At 38.3% G+C, this 14,772-nt stretch overlaps 1 protein-coding gene and 1 long non-coding RNA gene across 4 annotated transcripts; one reads left to right on the top strand and one right to left on the bottom strand.

Annotated features, from left to right (window-relative positions):
• Nucleotides 1-6: 6 nt before the first annotated feature.
• LOC306831668 lies at nt 7-8,392 on the bottom strand. 3 transcript variants are annotated; one of them, XR_013780102.1, is made up of 10 exons: nt 8,223-8,392; nt 7,697-7,749; nt 7,451-7,503; nt 7,186-7,253; nt 7,026-7,089; nt 6,478-6,553; nt 6,197-6,262; nt 5,617-5,670; nt 4,749-5,018; nt 7-21 (listed from the first exon to the last, which is right to left on the bottom strand). It is a non-coding gene; the product is annotated as an uncharacterized lncRNA (long non-coding RNA). The 3 variants fall into 3 exon arrangements; XR_013780103.1 differs by lacking the exons at nt 7-21; nt 4,749-5,018 and having other exon boundaries at nt 5,148-5,670; nt 8,223-8,384; XR_013780104.1 differs by lacking the exons at nt 7-21; nt 4,749-5,018; nt 5,617-5,670; nt 6,197-6,262; nt 6,478-6,553 and adding an exon at nt 6,757-6,840 and having other exon boundaries at nt 8,223-8,377.
• Nucleotides 8,393-9,022: 630 nt separating this feature from the next.
• On the top strand, nt 9,023-14,399 carry rab34b (RAB34, member RAS oncogene family b). The gene is made up of 10 exons (XM_079355864.1): nt 9,023-9,465; nt 9,663-9,754; nt 10,758-10,823; nt 11,236-11,337; nt 11,486-11,550; nt 11,687-11,738; nt 11,811-11,892; nt 12,421-12,511; nt 12,629-12,736; nt 13,773-14,399. The coding sequence occupies exons 1-10, from the start codon at nt 9,418-9,420 to the stop codon at nt 13,832-13,834; spliced, it is 768 nt and encodes a 255-aa protein (XP_079211990.1). The 5' UTR covers nt 9,023-9,417; the 3' UTR covers nt 13,835-14,399.
• The last annotated feature ends 373 nt before the right edge of the window (nt 14,400-14,772 follow it).

Raw genomic sequence — 14,772 nt, 5'->3', positions numbered from 1 at the left:
GACCTGGGAGAATTACAGGTCCTTCTCAAAGAATTAGCATATTGTGATAAAGTTCATTATTTTCTGTAATGTACTGATAAACATTAGACTTTCATATATTTTAGATTTATTACACACAACTGAAGTAGTTCAAGCCTTATATTGTTTTAATATTGATGATTTTGGCAAAAAAGTCAAGAAAAACCAAAAAAACCCACCTAAAAATTTTTGCATATTTCATCCTACCAATAAAAGAAAAGTGTTTTTAATACAAAAAAAGTCAACCTTCAAATAATTATGTTCAGTTATGCACTCAATACTTGGTCGGGAATCCTTTTGCAGAAATGACTGCTTCAATGCGGCGTGGCATGGAGGCAATCAGCCTGTGGCACTGCTGAGGTCTTATGGAGGCCCAGGATGCTTCGATAGCGGCCTTAAGCTCATCCAGAGTGTTGGGTCTTGCGTCTCTCAACTGTCTCTTCACAATATCCCACAGATTCTCTTCTGCTGCTGTTTCTGGTTCAAAAGTGGCTTGACCTGGGGAATGCGGCACCTGTAGGCCATTTCCTGCACACGCCTGTGCATGGTGGCTCTGGATGTTTCTACTCCAGACTCAGTCCACTGCTTCCGCAGGTCCCCCAAGGTCTGGAATCGGCCCTTCTCCACAATCTTCCTCAGGGTCCGGTCACCTCTTCTCGTCGTGCAGCGTTTTCTGCCACACTTTTTCCTTCCCACAGACTTCCCACTGAGGTGCCTTGATACGGCACTCTGGGAACAACCTATTCGTTCAGAAATTTCTTTCTGTGTCTTACCCTCTTGCTTGAGGGTGTCAATGATGGCCTTCTGGACAGCAGTCAGGTCGGCAGTCTTACCCAAGTTATGCGAGAACCAGGATTTAACTTTAAGGAGACAGAAAGAGAGGGCTGAAGGTGGGAGAGCGGAGTTGGGCTTGGAAGACAGGTAGAGCTGGGTGTCATCGACGTAGCAGTCAAAGTGAGTACCAAATCTCCTGAAAATGTGTCTGAGGGGTAGTAGGTAGATGGTGAAAAGGAGAGGACCCAAGAAAGAGCCCTAAAACTTTCTACTTTTGATTAGATACTTTCCTTTTTGACTGTATACTTATGGATGTATGCCACAACAAAAAACGTTTGTTGGATTCCTCAGTCTTCCAAAAAAATATCCAGAGCTGGATCAACAACAGATGAAAGGCCTTGCAATGGTTTTTCCCAAAGATTTAAAGAACCTGAGCACTGGGTTCCCCTTTGGTTCTGGATTAGGCACAGTCATGCAAGTCTTCAAGGCCTCGATAACTACATCAACAATCGTTGGATCCTCTGATTCCAAGGCTTGGAGGAGCTCCTTTGCGGTGCCAAAATGCTTAAGGAGGTCTCCGTAAAAAGTCTTGGTTACCTTCCCGACTGTTTTACAGTCTGATCTGATCACAACATCCGAGGACTCTATATTTTCTGAAGCTTTACCTCTCAGACTTTTGAGAATCCTTTTGAACTTGGGTTTGCTCAGTGAACTCTTGGCCTTATCTGTGGCTTTGTTCAACAATCCGGTTAGTAGCAAGACCACCAGTTTCTGAGTTTCTGTGTCGTGTTTTGTAACTGTGGATGTCTCAGAACTAGATTTGTCATGGGTAAAGGCTGCAGAATCATCTTCTGGTTCTGCATCTTCTACTTCTTCATTGAGAGACTCAGAAGTGGCTTCTGTATTTGACTGACTTCTGTCCACAGTTTCAGTGGATTCCATGAGGATCAATCTCACGGGTTCATTCAAGGTATCTAAGTCATCTGAACTAAGCATCACCTCATCCATCCAACATTCATTATCAGTATATAAACTGGACTGATTGTCATCAGAGCTTGAAAAGATCGCCCATTCGTCATCATTAAACCAATCAGTCTTGTCTACCACTGTGGAGTGATGAATTGCATTAGATTCTGTCAGTATTTCAAAGACATTTTCGACCAAAGTTGAATAGGTCACCCAACATGACCCTTGCTTTACATCCGTACTTTTTGTTTTTTTCTTGTCTCCTTTTAACTGTAAATCCAGTTGGGGAGTTTTGTTTTTTGGGCTTGTCCTCAGATTACAAGGGCAGTTCTGAAAGCGAAGACACCGAATGGTTTGAGAAACCAGACCAATCATGTTATTTAGAGTTGTGAAACTGATACAGTTACATCTTACACACTCTGGTAGCTCACTCAAAAGTTCATTCTTCATTATCACTGCAATGTTAGAGTTGATTTGCCTTGTCACCTCTCTTGCAACTAAAACGATGAATCTGTCCAAACTCTTACAATCGAAGATTCTCAAGTGGTTTAGAGCTCGAGCGAAACTCTGCGGGAGGATGTAATTCAACTCACCCAGGACATCCTTCTCACACACACCGAAGAAACACTGCGAAGGTTTTACATGAGAGTATATCCTTTTTGCTTTCCTTTGCCAGTCTGAAATGACCGGTCGAATAACATCCAAGATCTTTATATAGCTCAAATGGACAATGTACTGACACAAGTCAACCAGCACATTCAGACTTTGCTCGACATGCTTGCCAGATTCCACCTCACACCAATATGTGGTTGTCAGTGTCTTTGTGAAGTCGCTAATCTCTATGTCACAATCCTTCATTCGAGGCCAGTGCACAAAAGCAGTCACTAAGAGTCCTGATTTCTCCATGATCCTTTTTCGGCTTCCTTGTTTGGTTGTCTGTCTGTTGGCCGTCAGTGCAGAAAGAAATACAGTGTGATTCCTTTGGTGCTGTTAACAATGATAAACATTCCGTGCTCAGGTCACTTCAAAGGCATTCTATACTGTGATGTCATCAGGGGGGCGTGGCCTTTGTGTGTCTTCTTTAGTTCTATTGTGACATCATAAGTGGGCAGGGCCATAAACTGTGAACAGAATAATGGTATCAACTCATGTCCAACATTTAAGCATTAGCCTTTTAGATCAAAAAATATATATATGAGAAAATAACATCTATTTCAATCAGCTGTGTCCAAACTTTTGACTGGTAGCGTAGTTTTATCGCCCAGCCCTTCATTTTTGAGCTTTGTGGATCACAGTCACCCAAATCTGTCCACGCAAAACAGACGAAATGCTTTTTTTATATCACTTATTCTATTTCTTTATGGGAAGGCATTAACCATTTTAAAACAGCAATATACATCTCTGACATCTGGTGTTTAAAATGGGTACTGCAGTCCAAATTCAAAACACAAAATCCAGAGTGGATGCTCACGCAAGTTGCCATGTGGTGGACACTGAAGCTTCAGTGTTTAGCCAGCTCTTCATCCCCACAAGGTCCTACAGTGCTTTGTATGTAGGTAACAGGATTTTGTAGTGGATTCTGAATTCCACTGGAAGCTGATGAAGGGAGGCAAAAACAGGGGAGATGTGTGAACGATGGTTGGTTCGTGTTAATAATCTGGCAGCTGCATTTTGGACAAGCTGTAGACGGTTTAGTGTTGATTGGCTGAGGCAAGTGTAGAGAGCGTTACTATTGTCCAAACGGAAGATAAAAGTGTGAATTAATATTTCCAGATCTGACTGGGAGAGGATTGTTCTGATTTTTGAGATATTTTGTTATTGTAGGAAACAAGACAACCTTAATGGTGTTGGCGTCAAAAATGATTCCAAGGCTTTCTGAGTTCTCAGGTTAACAAAGTTTATTAACCAGTTGAATCAAGAATACAAGATCCAGAGTCTCCAGGTTCGTTTTACATTTCCCTGACAAACAATACAGATGCTGAGTCAGTTCACAAAGTCTGAACCCAGTCCAGCTCTCCCTGAACCCCTATATAGTCTAGACAGAGGTTATCTAACCAAAATTATGCATCTTCAGGGTGTCGTCTCCTTTTCATTAGTTCATTGCATCCACAGCACCAATCCGCCTCTGTCTCTGAGTAGAACCGTCAATGTGCTCACGTGACTCACCATCTTTAGGAAAACAAAACACCCTGCCTGCTCTATTGTTACACTATCCGACTCCAAGTAGCAAACATTAGTTTGTTTACCTGTCAAACCACAAACCTATGTGGGTATGCGAGACAATTCTGCTACTTTTTGTTCCTGTAACTGTCTTGTCAGCATATTTCAACATACACACTCTCCCGTCAGAAATATCACTGAAAATCATACACGTGAATAATATAATACACTTTATTAAAGTGTATCAGAAACCATGCATCTCAGCAGGAATAGATCAGCAAAGTTAATAGCCTTCACATATAATGCATTTAATCTATAGACTGGCACAGGAATATAGGGGAGGTGACTAGGGTATTGATGAAGATGGATGTGCTGTTGGGTGTGAGAGACTGGCAAAGATAGTTGATGTTGAGAAAGGGGAAGTACGCTGAATGAGTTTTGATGTGTGCCTTAAAGGGACTGTGGAGTTGTCGATGGTTATTGCAGAAACGTCAGACTTGGCCAAAGTGGATTTGGTACTGTGCTGTGCTTTGTTGCCGTTGAGTTGAGAAAGTTTTACCCACGAGAGTTTCTAAAAGCCTCAGGAATGTTTTGCAGGTGTTTCGATTTGATTCGTTGATTCAGATTAGGTTAATAGCTCGTTTAGAGAACCTTTTCATGATATGCTAATCTTTTGAGATAGGAATTTTGAGTTTTCATGAGCTGTATGCCAAAATCATCAGTATTAAAACAATAAAAGACCTGAAATATTTCAGTTTGTGTGCATCATTACATTATGGAAAATAATTAACTTCATCACAACATGCTAATTTTTTGAGAAGGACCTGTACTTACATTGTATTGTCACCATTTTTATCTCTGAAATTGTTCCATTTTTAACATCCAGCATAGTCACTCGGTCACCAGGAACAACAAGTCAAAGTTACAGGACTGAATGTTCCTCACTAAGCTAAGTTAAGGTGAACTTTTTCAACTTGTTTGTGTGTCAAAGGTGAGGCTCAATGAGAAACTACTTTTCAGTCTTTTATTACATTTATTGCAACACAAATCCATCTCTTTTACACATCCATCTTAGTAGTAGTCACGTCAACTCTTGATATCTGTAACAGAACAAAGAACCAATAATTAAACAAATGCAGCTTAGAAACATTTAGTACCCACACTGATGTTGGTTTTATTTCCAGCATAATAGTCACCTTAAATAAAAACACCCAGCAGATAATCAGCTGATATCAGGTTGCAGAGAGATTGAGAAAACGATATTTGCTATAAAAGTCACTATTGACGAAAGCGCTGTTGTGTTACCAAATACTCAGACCAGTAATTGACAAATTGTCTGCATATCAGTGCATTTGTCTATACAACTTAGTTACATTTTCTAGAAGATTATACTACACTGAAACAACACAATTACTTTAGATTAAAGCATCTTAAATCAAGGAACATTTCCCAAATTTAAATTCTGACAAATTAAAATGTTTTAAACATTAACAAAAGGTGTCCTACACTGCTATCTCCATTATGGTAAAACCAATGCAGATAGTCTTTTTTTCCCTCACTGAGAAAACAAGCTAAAGCTCACTCGTCATTGAAATTCTATGTATAGCTGAATAGTTTATAAATCCTTTGCAGGAGATTGAGGCTACAGTAACTACAGCCAATATTTTGCATGACACACTTAAGAGCTTTCAGACTTACCACATGCAGCTTGCAGGAGTATCAAGGCAAAGTTTTCACAAACTCAATTCAAACCTGCAGGAGGAGAAAAGAAATTACCTTCAAATGGTTAAATGCCGGACAGCAGAGAATACAGTCACATTGATGGCAGTGGTTGCCATGTATGTTGACCATCAATCAGGTAACTAATCTTTTTCATACGCAAGTCGGAGTTATGCGTCTTGCCAAAGGACACATCGGTGTCAATATGAAACCATTTCATGTTTAGTGTAGCTGTTAAGGACTCAGAAAACTGGATAACATGTTATCGTCAGTTGTCGCATCGGACGGCACTTCCTATTCCAGGTTTTCATCACTGACCAAGCTACAAAACACTAGTCAATGAAGGTTTGTTAAGCATTAAAATGCAACTTATGAAAGGTTGTTAAACTAGAAGACTTTCACAATGTCAGCAAACTTTACTCGTCTATCATATAGTTCATTAAGCTCTTTAAAAGTCTTGTCCCAGTTTATTTAAAATCATTCAAGTACTGATCTATTTTGGTGTACATGGGTAAAAATCAAAAGGCTTATTTGATGCCAAGACAGGCATTTGACTCACCAAGGATGCCTCAAAGTCTTGGCTGCAGCAGCATCTCTAACCAGTTTCTTTCAGAAGAATCTCAACCTTTGGAAAGCAGAACAAAGTGTTTAATGACAAGACAACAATCAAGTCATTTCAAGAATACACATTTTAATTTAGTGTTCAGAAAACCAAATGTCACCACTAAACAGTCTGACGGTAATTCCAGCTATTTCAGTTTAAGTTTCATCACAAACCAAATATTGATTTTGTTGTACATTGGCGTCAACCAAAAAGCTTATTTTACGCCATTAACTTACCAAAAGACTTGACAAAAGTAGCTGTAGCAGAGATTAACCAGTTTCTTTCAGAAGAATCGTAAAGCACCAACTCAACCTTTAGAGAGCATAACAATGTTTAGTAACAAATCATCATGTCAATTTCAAGCAAAACATTTTAATTTAATGTTCAGAAAACCAAATATCACCACTGAACAGTCTGACGGTAATTCCAGCTATTTCAGTTTAAGTTTCATCACAAACACCAAATATTGATTTTGTTGTACATTGGTGTCAACCAAAAAGCTTATTTTACGCCATTAACTTACCAAAAGACTTGACAAAAGTAGCTGTAGCAGAGATTAACCAGTTTCTTTCAGAAGAATTGTAAAGCACCAACTCAACCTTTAGAGAGCATAACAATGTTTAGTAACAAATCATCATGTCAATTTCAAGCAAAACATTTTAATTTAATGTTCAGAAAACCAAATATCACCACTGAACAGTCTGACGGTAATTCCAGCTATTTCAGTTTAAGTTTCATCACAACAGAAGCAAACATTTGTCATCTTAATCAAAGCAAATCTTACCTGAAGAAACGGAACTTCAGATTGCTGGTTACGTTGGAGGCCCATAATGTGCTGCAGGACAGCTCTGAAAGAAGACGGACTTTAAATTAGCTACAGAGCTGGCAACAGTATTAATTAAGAAAATAGTCATCAGCCTTCACGATGTGAAAGACAAACTTACCTATTCAGATGTTGCAGCTGCATTTCCTGGCCTTCACATCTCCTGTGGCAGCTCACCAGTCATCTCAGCTACAGAACACAACACTGATGTTATTTTTCAGTTACACATCATCCATACAATGTCATTTAATATGAATTATCGTTCAGAAAACCGATAGTCACCACTGAACAATCTGCCGGTAATTCCAGCTATTTCAGTTTGAATTTCATCAACACAATTAATCTCAAACAGTTGTAATTAAGAAAAATAAATGATGACATCCAACCTGAGTCTTGGTTTATCCATGATCATCAGAGAGCAACAGTGGGGGCTGAATTACTAGAAGACAATAAAATAATGTTAATACTATTTGCAATTGGTAAAGATTCAGCTTGAGAAACCACACAGTTTAGGGCTCAGAACAGTGAGTATGAAACATCGTCAGTTGTCGCATCAGACGGCACTTCCTATTCACAGTTTTCATCACTGACAACTTCCTGACACATGGGAGCTTTACTTTATTGAAACTCACCTTCCATAACTTGTCCTGAATAACCCACAGTGAGCAGCAAGCCTCAAGTCCATCTGAACACAAGCAAATCAATTCAACACATTGTACACTGCAAAACACGTTCAATGGCTATGAAGCATGTCATTTATCGTCGTATAGACTATTGTTAATGAATTAGTAGTTAAAAAAAAAAAAAAAAGAAACTAGCAATTCAAAATACTTCAAACCCCCCCCCCCCCCCCCCCCGGTGATCGCAGTAAATAAAACACACCCTAATCGATATTACAAAAAAGTGCATACTTGATTTAATGACAAACCACGAGAAAAAAGGCTGATTACAATTAATAAAATGGTGGCAATGCAAACAGCACTATATTGAGATGCTCAGATAATTATTTTGAACAAATTAATCTCACGATCTTTAGACTTCTTGAAGTCTTTAGTACTCCCCACGTGGCCTTCTTAGGCCCATCTCAAAGACGCATCATATCATTTAACTAAAGCTACTAGTTTAAACAATATTCGAGAGAAAATTCAGTGTCCTTACTTGTTATGTGAACAATTCTGTGATAGCCTGTATTTAAACTTCATTGTTAACGTTTCAACAAAAAGCTTTCTGGTACCGACGATCAAGACACGACGGCGGACAAATTAAAAAGAGGTCGATTCCACGCCTAGGCCATGCTTTTAAGCGTGGCTCGCGTCGCAAAAGTATGACGTCAGTCCAACCAACGAGAAAGGCGCGCTAGCCATACATATATATATGCGCTCTAGCACCACCTGCTGTGCCGGAGTATATCTACCTGTCTGACTGTTATCATAGACTGCAGCTACTTTTAATATGTTTTAGTGGCATTCATGCAGATAAGATCTTCCTCACTAAATGGTTTGAATAAAACAGATACAAAAAGAAAATATGCAACCGAAAGGTATTTCAAATCTAATGTTAAACCTTAATTATGTCATCATAATTTGTTTATGATGGAAACCCTTAGGCCACAGGATGGCGCTGTTTCACATATTTTAGCCTAATTTCATAGTGTCATTTAATGCGTTTCTATTTTTTTGGACAAAACACTGCTTTTCTGTGAGTCCTTTAGATTCAGATTTGTATTTTTTTCTCGACAGTCTTTGGATATCACATCACATCCCCAGTTTCTTTCAGCCTTCTACCTTTCGACACTTAAAGGTAAAAGTTTTCAACTGAGCCTATCAAATCCTGAGTAAACTACCGGGTTTTTTGTTTTGTTTTGTTATTTTTTTTACGGGTGTTTTTACGAGCATTTTTTGTTTTTGTTTCTGCTCTGAAGAGTCTTTATTTTCTAAACGGACACATTCTGTTTTTAGCCGCCCAGTGTAAACTTTAATTACTAAATTGTCAAATGAAAAATGTTGCCAGTGGCTATGGTACCAGGACAGTTAGAAATAATTGTAACCTTATTAATCAATTATAAAATGTTGCATGTAGTAAGCGTTTTGTTATTTGGAATCCAAGAAAAACATCCCTCATACTTCGGCCAAACTGTGAACTTTCGGATGTTTGCTCTATTTCAGGAAAAGTTGGAAGACCTCAAGTCAGACCTTCCATAGTTTTGTGGAGGGAGTGGTGAGGGGGGGAAAACGATGTGGATCCTCTTCAAGTGACGCAGAAGTGTGCTTGCTGTCAGTGAGAGAGGCAGCTTGAAGGATTTGAAGTTCCGTGAAAAGTGTGTGTCACAGTGAGTGTTTATCAGTGTTAAAGCATGTTGCCACCTGTGAAGAAGGACAGGATCATAACTCAGCTCCCACAGGTGAGGAACTAACTAACACACACACACACACACACACACACACACACACACACACACACACACACACACACACACACATACACACACACACTTGATTATATATAATTTGGGTTTACTTTTAAAGCTTTTATTTGTGTCTCTTTCCATGACTTTCTTTTTTAGTTTGAATTTTCCTTTCCCCCTTTATAATCTAACAGTGTTTCAGTCCAAATGCAGCCCTGCACACCAAAGATGGCTTCCATCCACAGGTGAAGGCTGCTTGCCAGGTGCAGAAGACAGGCACAGTAAGGTACAGTGACAGAGGGGTTAGTCGGACAACACAAACTGCCTTTCATTCTGCTGCTACACATGCTCTGATATGTCTCTGAATTAAATTAGTTCAGGCAGAGTCATTTGAGTGAAGCTGCTCTGTCAGCTGACAACCATGTACCCTACCCATCATTTTGAGGATAATGCTGGTGAAACTACAGAAGTTAGATTTTTGACAAATCACCTAAAAAGACCAATACCAACAGACTGATCTTTCACTGTTGCTTCCTGCTCTGTGGCATTTGGTCTGAACAAACTAAACAATATGTGATGTTTTTTTAAAAGCTCATAAATCAGCTTCGCAAAGAAGATTTTAGCAAACATTTCTCAAACTGCAGCTACTGAGAACTATATTTACTATGTAGTAGTAATACACATTGCTGTGGTGACAGGACAGTGGATGAGCAGTTTTCACTGAACTTACCATCTGTTTCACGTTCCTCCATTTTAATAATGGAACGTGAAACAGGTTTCCCGTTCTTATGACTTTGGAAGTTTTCAGACGTAATGTAAAAGATTGAATAGGTTGTTACTTTGGCTGAACAGAATACTTTGATGTATGAGATTTAAAAGTCTTTTATTTGATTATGATATGAAAAAAAAAGTAAAATATCACCAGAGTTCAAAGCCTTCATAGTTGCCCACAGCAACCTCAACTTTAATAAAATTTGTGAGTGTTTCAGAGAGAAAAAAAATCCCCTTAATCTGTGAGATCAGTTATTCAACTGATTCATCCATGAGTTAATAGCAGACTATGACTGTTAATGGATTTCTGATTGTCACTTGTCAAGAAGTAAATAAAGAGTTACTTGAATTACTTTAAAAATGTAATGCGTAAGTAAAACACATTATATTTTGCTTTCAGACGTTATGTAGGGGGAAATAGGTGGCTGCAGGTTATAGATTAGATTTTGTGGTTTCTGATGTTAAGCAGATATTGTTTGGAGTCATTAATAGATTGTGTTATTTTTTTCTGTTAACAGCTTTAACATTGCCAAGGTCATTGTAGTGGGAGATGTTGCAGTTGGAAAGACGTGTCTGATCAGCAGGTAAGAAGCAGTCATGAATAATTAGACCGATTGAAGGTTTAATCACCTTAATCACCAAAATACTTCTTGAACCTTTTAGTTTAATTCGAAAGATGTGTGATGCACCTTCAAAGCCCCTGATGTCTAAGGAATGTGTTCGTGTAATCAAGTTTTCTTTGGTGAAGATCCAAATCATCATTAAGGTTCTAACTGAGTTACGTCCAGCTTGATCAAAAGAGAGAGAGAGTCCGTTTAAAAATCTTTTATCTAATCTTGAAAGGTCAGTTGAGGGCAGGACTGTGACAGAATGGGATTTCTTTTGTTCTCAGGTCTAGTCACCAATTAAAGCATAAATGTATATTGAACTTTTTATACAAAGTTATTAATTACAAAATGTTTATTTAGTAATATAAATTCCCTTTGTTCTTAAAAGATTTCGTAAGGGTGCATTTGAAAAGAACTACAAAGCAACCATCGGGGTGGATTTTGAGATGGAGCGTTTTGAAGTGCTCGGTGTTCCCTTCAGCTTACAGTTGTGAGTATGAGGCCACACCACAGACTGACTCTAACTGACTTAAGTTAATGAGGTTAAATGGGTCCACAAGGTCTGTTTAACTGCTCCCCTTATGTTTTATCACGATGTTTACATTTCAAAATATTTATAAAATGTGTTCTTATTTCAGGTGGGACACGGCTGGTCAGGAGCGATTCAAATGCATCGCTTCAACATATTACAGAGGAGCTCAAGGTGAATTTAGCTCAGTCTCTATAATATTTATTAACTTCTCACCTTTGTCTAAAGTAACAAAAAAGTGTTGTTTTACACACAAAGTCATTATTCATACTGTTCAATTTTTTCATACTATCCTGTCTTTATTCCACAGCCATTATAGTTGTGTTTGACTTGAGCAGTGTACATTCTTTAGCCCATGCCAGGTGAGGACGACACCGTCATAATGCCAGTGTTGTACCCTTAGAATGTTATTTAAGAGTCTGTTGTGTGTTCAGACAGTGGCTGGAGGATGCTATGAAGGAAAATGATCCATCCAGTGTTTTATTGTTCCTGGTCGGTACTAAGAAGGACCTCAGCGTGAGTGAAACCTAACAAGAGCTGAGTAGAAACTGAAAGGAGTTGAACCGTTATACGATCAGTTTTGTAAGGAGATAAACAAAAACAAGACATTCTGTCAGTGGTGTGATCCCTTTATTTTCTCTGTTTCATATAATAATTTAAGTCATGTTTTTTGGGTTTGGACGAACAGACAAAACGCTTAAGAAAGACTTCAGTTGAACTTCGGTGTTCTTTTTGTGTATGTTCAGATATTTTTAGAGGGATTGATTTTGATAAAGATTTTTTATCAAGTTCATTTTCCAATTGTAGATACTTCTTTCAAATCTATTTGGTTACTACTGCTACTTTGATTGATCCGTTGGTTTCTAGGTCATAAAACATCATACTTACTATAACTTTACTTAAATGTAAACTCGGAACATGAAAGAACCTGGAATCATCCAGATGTAAATGCCTCACTGCTACAATATGATCAGTCACCAATGGCCTGGGAGAAGTTGAAGTCTACCATTTCTTCCATTCTCTCCTCTTTGTGTCTCTCCTCAGTCTCCTGATCAGTTGGCTCACGTCGAGCAGGAAGCCATCAGACTGTCAGAGGAAATCAAAGCAGAGTACTGGGCTGTGTCTGCAAAGTCAGGTGGGAATTGAACACACTTTATTATGAGTTAATCTTTATCTACCACCACCCACCAATTCTTTTTGCATCCTGTTTTTATCCCACTTAAACCATTCCTGTGTCCCTTCATTGTGCTAGGAGACGGTGTCAGGGATTTCTTCTTCCGCGTGGCTTCTCTGACTTTTGAGGCCAATGTTTTGTCTGAGCTGGAGAAAAATGGCTCGAGGAGCTTTGGAGACATAATCAGTGAGTCTGTTTACTCGGATAAATCACTATAACAAGGCAGCATGATACTTTATACTATTTAATCCATAGAAATAGTTTACAACAGTTCTCCAATATCTATGAATTTGCATATGCCGGGGTTACACATATCAAGCCAGTTTGGATTTCATGTTGATGCACTCTTCAGTGTAGTTAAGTGATGTTTCTAAAGGTCAAAGGAAAGAATTTCCTCTGAGGAATGTTGGTTTTTCAGCTGTAATTGAAGCATGAAAATCAGTTATGACATACAGGAATCCAAGGATCATCTCTGTGGGCTCTTGTATGTCTGTGGTTGGGACTAGAACATTTTCTGAATGAGGATGACTTTCATTATCAACTCTAACAAAAATAAGAGCTCCTGACTGTTTGCCCATTTATTGCATATCTACACTTTTTTTCCATTTGTAATCCATTTGTTTCTTTTGAAGATGTACATTTTCAGTAAGGAGACAGCTCAAAGTTCGCTTTATTTTAAAGGAAACGTTGAAAATTGACTTTCACCCCCCATTTGTATGTTTAATCAGCATTAACTGTTTTCTGACTCAAAGAGTAGTAAATAGTAAGTTTGTTCAATAGCCCATGAGGCTAAAGGGTTATGTGTGTTTACATTCAGTCCCTTTCACCAGCAAATATATATCTTTACAACCATGTTGTACATTTCATTTTCATTTTTCATTTTATTTATTTATGTAAAGGATAATGCACTTTACTCAACATTTCTTTAAATGTGCTAGTGCTAGCCAGCTAATTTTCAACTACACTCCTTTGGCAAGATGATGAGAATTGTTACAAAGGAACATGTCAATTAGTAAAAACATGTGGCTCATTTATAAGTTACTGACAAAAAAATTGTTTGTAGAGTCTGTTCATTAGATATTTGGTTCTTTAAACAGGATTTATTAAACACAATACTCTGTGTGATGCTTGACTTTAAAACCTGACACCATGTTTTCTAAGCATTGCATTTAAAATTCTGAATATACAAAAAGGTGTTGTATTTGAAACATGTTGTCCACAGGGCTCACAGACAGCACAGAAACCAACCACAAACCCATCAAGAGGAGCTCTAACTGCTGCTGAGACCAGAAACCCAACGACTGCTGTGATACACTCTGCACTGTCTTAACAGCAACAACCAATAATTATGCTGAAGGAGAAACTCATGCTCAATATTTTTAATTGATCCTTTGAAAAGCATCATCATTTACATGCTATTACATTTGTAGTGCCTGCAAGATAGCATAAGAGTAGCTAGTTCTGTTCCAGATAATGATGTTGAGACTGAAAACAACCATCAAGTCTTCTCAGGGATTTTTGTGCTGTCGACCTGGGTTACAACAAATAGAACTTTGTGATATGCTTGTTAAACATTTATGAAACGAGGGACATTATTCTCCTCTAGATCTTTTATCAAATAACACTATGTTGATGCTTTCAAAAACACATCTTTCCGTCAACAGAAGTATTTTTTTCCTGTGACAAGCCAATGTTTGTACTCATGCATTTTTGGTTCCCTCACTGGTTTTTAGTCATGTGTTTGTTGCTAATGTGATGCGTACGCTGACTCCCATGACTGCCGTCACACTCACAGCTCATCCTTCTCTTCCGATGAGTTCTCATGATCCTAAAAAGGAGGGATTGTAAGCATCGAAAGCTAATAGATTTTCGCTGTCATTGAGTCAGTAAAAAGAACTTTGTCTGCATATGTTGTCTTGTCTCCTATTGAAAACATACACACACTTGTATTATAGCTCATTGGAAATAAACTGTAAATAAATGTGTTTTTGCAAAGACATAACTATTATCACATTTATGGACTGCCAGCCTGTTCCCCAAATTAGCACCAAAAAAACTTGAGGTTTAATATGAACACTTTTATTAAAGGGATCACAGGTAGAAAAGGTCATTAGCAGTGCCAGAAACAACTCTTCTCTATCAACTACTGCTGACAACCAATCACCTCCCTTGCTGAGAGAGACCATGTATCTAAATATGCAAGAGAAGTAAAACCAAGCAAG

This window comes from Symphodus melops (assembly GCF_947650265.1).
Source record: "Symphodus melops genome assembly, chromosome: 11".
NCBI classification, from domain to species: domain Eukaryota; kingdom Metazoa; phylum Chordata; class Actinopteri; order Labriformes; family Labridae; genus Symphodus; species Symphodus melops.
This window is presented reverse-complemented; position numbering and strand designations above follow the sequence as displayed.